The 6,183-nt window shown below is 40.6% G+C and overlaps 1 protein-coding gene and 1 long non-coding RNA gene across 30 annotated transcripts in view; one reads left to right on the forward strand and one right to left on the reverse strand.

The window, feature by feature from the left end:
• The window catches only part of LOC110497361 (GRB2-associated-binding protein 1), a 65,948-nt gene extending 64,228 nt beyond the window's left edge, over positions 1 to 1,720 (reverse strand). For 12 of the 29 annotated variants that reach the window (XM_090210396.1, XM_090210394.1, XM_090210385.1 and 9 more), the window contains exons 1-2: positions 1,274 to 1,716; positions 1,037 to 1,166 (exon numbers count right to left, since the gene is read on the reverse strand). In XM_090210396.1, coding sequence (XP_090066522.1) covers positions 1,037 to 1,108 — 72 coding nt within the window. In that variant the 5' untranslated portion in view covers positions 1,109 to 1,166; positions 1,274 to 1,716. Of the gene's footprint in view, positions 1 to 1,036; positions 1,167 to 1,265 lie in introns of all 29 variants that reach the window. The other 17 variants (XM_090210391.1, XM_090210380.1, XM_090210375.1 and 14 more) reach the window with 7 other exon arrangements.
• Positions 1,128 to 5,832, forward strand: LOC149975110 (uncharacterized). The gene is made up of 2 exons (XR_016488814.1): positions 1,128 to 1,250; positions 5,716 to 5,832. It is a non-coding gene; the product is annotated as an uncharacterized LOC149975110 (long non-coding RNA).
• Positions 5,833 to 6,183: the final 351 nt, after the last annotated feature.

Genomic DNA, 6,183 nt, shown 5'->3' on the forward strand with positions numbered 1-6,183 from the left:
TACAGGGTGGCAATTTCATTATGGGTGTGAGAATGTTAACACTTTTCAGGTAAAAAAACAAAACAAAGGTCATGTAAGACTATCAACAATGACATCCAGCTTCCAAAGTGTGTGATTCATAGAGAGACAACCATTACTTTGCATAACTGTGTTCTAGCTGTGCAACTGTGATTGAAATGTATTTTCATATCATTTCAATACTGTACTGATTTATATGGGCATACCTACCTGTCTCGTAAGTAGGCCGAGTCTCGAGTCTACATGGGACACTCTTCACGCCACTTTGATACAAAGTGATTGTCGTTGCAGGTTAGCAGAGCATTTTTGGTAACCTTAACCAGTCTCCTAACCTGCTGCGTAATTTCTCCTAACCTGCTGCGTAAGTTCTCCTAACCTGCTACAAAAAAGTCTACATAGACTAGCCTATGGAGAAGACTGAACATTCTAATTTCCTGTGACAACCAGAAACTGCTTTCAAAAGCATTCCTTTTAAGAACACAAGTCAATTGGAATTCTTTCACGACATTGTGAGAGTTGTAACGTGATCTGTTTGTTAGATTCGTACATTAGTCAAACCTACACTTAGGATTTTGACATTAAAGCATGTGCTCATAAACTATTATGCTATGACTAGACAGACGAGCATTTCAGTTGCCTTGCCGTGGAATGCGAATGTTGCACAGTATAGGACCATTTTCATGAATGCTTTGTTGGAATTTGCATCAAATCACTGAAAAGCTCAACAGCATGCAGGCTGTCATCATAACAAGATGTAGCCTATGAGGCCATTGTCACTTGACAATACTACAATCGGATTTTAAATCCACTTCTTGCTATTCATGAATTGTCGATAGTTTTGTTGTAGCAAACAAAGATTCGAGATGCTGCATAAACTTTGTGCAGCGGGGGGAGGTGATTAGCGAGGCAACTTACGCAAATCGAAATAATCGAAAGTGTACATTTGCATAGCTACACTGTATCCGCTCTGTGGTAAGGATCCAAAGCAAGATATGAATATGATCAAGCTCAGACTTACGTAACGTCTCAACTTTTTTTCTGGGGGAGATTTTCTTAACCAGCCCGAGCACACCACATCTCCCCCGCTCATCTTTCCTCCTTTCTTCCTCGCCGTCTGGATGTTTGGGCCGAGATTGTTTTGAGTGAACCTGCAAATATTGACAGGGAGCGGTCAATGGAAGAAAATAATATGAAAAAAATGACGTCGCATTGGTTGAGATGTTATGAGTTGGGTAAGCGATAAATACCGTCACACCTCCTAGTCTGCGCTGCGAGTCACCAACAGCGACTTTAAGACAGTCCTCTGAAATGTATCAACCACTTTTGTCAAGAAGTGTGTTAAATAGCCAAATTAAATCCCAAAGTGTCGTGCGTCCGTGGTTACCTTCTTCTGGATATGTTTCGTACTCCAAGCAGAATAGTTGCTTGCAAGTGAAACTCGCCGAGTTTGGCTTTCAGTGAACGCGCTTTTATGCAATTCCTTCCAAAGTAGATCAAATATTTTTAAGCACACTAGGATACTTATTTCCCTCTCCTTTCCGAAGCATAATTGTTTCACGGAAAGTACAATGCCTTTTCACCCAAAAACGTAGCGTTTCACCGACCTTCCTCCCAGTTTCACTCCCTGTGGTTGCTAATTATGATTGGCAGCTCTGTGTTTTCCCTGAACTCAGCCTGACAGCCTCCTTTGGAACACGCAGGCAGAGGGAGAGGCGGCGTGCAAGGAAAAATTAACCAACACACCATGGGACATGTAGTTCTCAATTGTTTGGAGTTTCTCGCCCTAAAACAAATAACCGCATTTTGATAAATAATTTTTTTGCATATGGTTAGTATAGATTTACACCCATCTCACTGAATACCGGGGGAAAATATGACTTTCTTATGACTGAACGGAATAAAAAATAACCTGCATTCCAGTGTTCAATGTAGGACCTCTCCTACCATGTGCACGTGGAAACTACACTTACCACAATGCGCGCCATTTGTGATCTCGAAGTCATGCAACCTCGAAGACAGTGAAGAAATGACGGTACAATTAGAAAGTTGGCGATTGCCATTACGTTATATCTATGTGTGTAAGTGTGAGCACCAAAACCAGAAACAACAAAACTCGAGTAGGAATATTATAATTTCAGCAACAATAAATAAAACATATCTCTTCATCATATGTTTTACATTTATTTAACTAGGCAAGTCAGTTAAGAAAACATTTTTATTTACAATGTTGGCCAACGCTGGGCCAATTCTGCGGGTGCCCTATGGAACTTCGAATCACTGCCGGTTGTGATACTGAGACACAGTGCCTTAGACCCCTGCACCACGCAGGAGCCCAAATGAATGAAATGTCTTTGTTCCATCATTGCAAGAGTAGGCTATCCATCCCTTGAAGACTAGTAGTGTTGTTCTTGTAGACCCAGAGCCTGACCATTGTCAATTTGACAGAGATGAGTTCCCATGAGGGTTAAAGTATCTGTGGAATCCTGGAATGTTATTGTAATGGTAAAAAGCTTTTAGTTTTTTGGCTATTAACCTGTATTTGTAAGTGCATCTATAATGTTTGACTGCCAATTTCTAATGGGTTTGAGCATAGTATACATGAAGGTCAATATTGTGATTAACAAATTGTCAACTGATGTACCAAAACAAATATTAACTTTTCATATAACTTACTAATACAAATTAATAACTATTATTGTGCACAACAGCCATCACAGGGCGGCAGGGATCCAAGTGGTTAGAGCATTGGACTAGTAACCGGCAGGTTGCTGGATCGAATCCCCGAGCTGACAAGGTAGAAATCTGTTGTTCCACCCCTGAACAAGGCAGTTAACCCACTGTTCCTAGGCTGTTGTAATTCATAATTTGTTCTTAATTGACTTTCCTAGTTAAAAAAAAAACATTTCAATGTATGACTCAAGCAACACAATAACATTCAAACAATGTATTAATCATATGCAGATTCACAACTAAGTACAGTCATGACCCACTCAGTTGTGAGTGAGACTTTACATTCTAATATTAATCAATTTAAACATGCACATAGCCATTAAAGATATTTGTCACAGCATAGCTCCATACAGCAGGCAAGCCCAACCAGTGAGTACAACAATTGAGTACATTTGTCAGTCTACCATCCATAATACTATTGATACTACTTGTCAATGTCTTCCAAAATACTATTCAGCCTGGGAGATCATTTTTCCTTTTTACTGTGTGCTCCTCAAGATGGGTCTATGACACCATAGAGCTGAAAGAAAGATATTGCTGTGGTAAAAGTTGCTATAGTCACTGGCATTTTGCTGAGCCATGCTAGTCACTGGGGAACTTACAGGAGCATAAATCCCAACTTCATGGTCCCCAATAGAATGAAATGGAAAAAGAGAGAGGAAGGGAGGGAGACAGAGAAGGCATTATGTTTATTAAATTACATTTTAAATGAGTGGTTCCAGAGTTCATGCTTTTGCAAGGGAATTAAACTTTTATGAGAAAGGCATTAAAACAAATTGCATTTGACGTGTCGTGGGTGGAGACCAACCACAGAAAAATAAAAACATTCAAAACAGGGATCAAACAATATGCATTTGTGATTTGTGTGGGGATGTTAGCTGCTCATCAATTCATCCCACGTTGGTTTTTGCCTTCATTGTTATCACATTGAAATCTCTGCAATAATAGGGGTTATAGCATCCATTTTAAAGCCCACCGCCACAATAATAGTATTTCATAACTTCAATTGAATTGTAATGTACTTCATATGTTCCCAGAGGGAAGTTGTTTTGCCACAATGGCAATAACTACAATAGACTGAAAAAGTTGCTCCTAAAAAGTGCAGCCAGGCAAATCTACATACAATACTGAAAAAATGTATAAATGCAACAATTTTACTGAGTTACAGTTATAAGGAATATATAAGGAAATCAGTCAATTTAAATACATTAATTAGGCCCTAATCAAGCCATGGGTGGGCTTGGGAGGGCATAGGCCCACCCACTTGGGAGCCAGGCCCAGCCAACAATAATTAGTTTGCCCCCACAAATGGGCTTTATTAAAGACAGAAATACTCCTCAGCTGTCCGGGTCGCTGGTCTCAGACGATCCTGCAGGTGAAGAAGCTGGATGTGGAGGTCCTGGACTGGCGTGGTTACACTTGTTCTGCAGTAGTGAGGCCGGTTGGACGCACTGCCAAATTGCCTAAAATTACGTTGAAGGCAGCTTATGGTAGGGAAATTAACATTCAATTATATGGCAACAGCTCTGGTAGAGATTCCTTCAGTCAGCATGCCAATTGCACACTCCCTCAAAACTTGAGACATTTGTGGCATTACAAAACTGCACATTTTAGAGTGACTTTTAATTGTCCCCAGCACAAGATGCACCTGTGTAATGATCATGCTGTTTAATCAGCTTCTTGATATGCCACACCTGTCAGGTGGATGGATGATCTTGGCAAAGGAGAAATGCTCACTAACAGTAATGTAAACAAATTTGTGCACAAAATTTGAGAGAAATAAGCTTTTTGTGAGTATGGAACATTTCTGGGATCTTTTATTTCAGCTCATGAAACATGTGACCAACACTACATGTTGCATTTATATTTTTGTTCAGTATATTTGGGCAATCTGAACCTGCTGATGAAGCTGCTCTGGTGCTATCAAAAAAAGGCCACACTTGATATCATACAACACTGAGTTGTGTAACTTACAGGGAATGCCACTGCTCAATAAAACTTTTGATGTGTCCTTACAAAACTGTACAAGTGAAACGCAAATGGATCGGTCAATTAATTATTGAGTGCCATTGATTTTTTTCCCAAATGCTTTTTGAGGCGATTACAGTGCTACTACTACAGTGTGTTGTAAACCTAATGGCAGGGATACCGAATAGCACAGAAATGACCCATGTGAAAACCACAAGCTTGCATTGCTACATTACACATATTGGCTATGCCATTAGCAACAGCAAGTGTGCTGATAGGGTCAACCGTTGCATACCATTCTCTATTAATGTAGTGCCACTATTGCAAGTCTGGCACTACTGTTTTAAGACCCATTACATAAAGATGCTTCTCAATCTCCTTTTGGAGAGGGTAACGGTCACGTCTAAGAGGTTTTGGGTCAGGAAACCGATCCTGGCTGGTAATTTGAATGATGAGGCTTTCCCATGGGAGGTCTGTCTGACATCACCGTGAACTCTCCCTTCTGTTACTCTTATAATCTCTCTACTGGGTCATGTTCATTAGGACACACCGTAACAAAACATTTCAAAATGTGGTGCAACGTAAAACAAAAAAATGAGCTTTTTTTTTGTTAAGACATTTTGAGATAGTACCTCCCCATTTCAGGATGTTTTCCTCCGTTTGGTGCCTAATGAACACGACCCGTGGTATTATACAAGATTGTCAAGGAGGATGGATTTATTTCCTTCTCCCTGGACACTCCTTCAGTCTTACTCAAACATATTCACCTATGGGCTTAGAAGAGCACCGGTAATTGACCTTATGCCGGGACTGTGCATGAGAAACATTGAGACGCTACAGCAGTGATAAACGCACCACACCTGAAGCAGGCGGTCTTGGCTACAGCTTCAAAGCCACTCTGCTCCGTCTTTGATCTAGGGAAAGGGGATACCTAGGTAGCTACACAACTGAATGCATTCAACTGAAACGTGTCTTCCGCATTTAACCCAACCCCTCTAGGTTCTCTGAAGAAATCACATCCACACTGGCAGAGGAAATGTTACCGCAACTTAGCATGCCGTTCATCTGTATCACAGCAACATACTTCATTAAATGGGAACACCGCCCAAAGGTAAATGTCTGGACATTCAATCATTAACAGTGCCTCAAAACCAGTCTTAACATTCACTCAAACATCAAGTGTCCAATTGGAAACCTAAGAACCATAGCCAGTACATGTAATGTTCAGTATGACTACAGCGGAGGAATGCCATGAAAAGATAAACAATACACGTAGCAACCCCAACCTACAATATTTTAATGTTGAATAAGACAAAAGGTAGGAGGCATTGATTGTGTGTGGGCAGACTGGGCACTGACAAGACATGAAGCTGAACACAGCCATGCATTCATACGGCCGATAGCTAGCTACTGCAGTGTGTTCAGAGAAGCCAATAATACAAGAGCATCGAAATGACACTTGTGGGA

The sequence above is a fragment of the Oncorhynchus mykiss genome, chromosome 19 (genome assembly GCF_057628025.1).
Source record: "Oncorhynchus mykiss isolate SJ-2025 chromosome 19, ASM5762802v1, whole genome shotgun sequence".
NCBI classification, from domain to species: domain Eukaryota; kingdom Metazoa; phylum Chordata; class Actinopteri; order Salmoniformes; family Salmonidae; genus Oncorhynchus; species Oncorhynchus mykiss.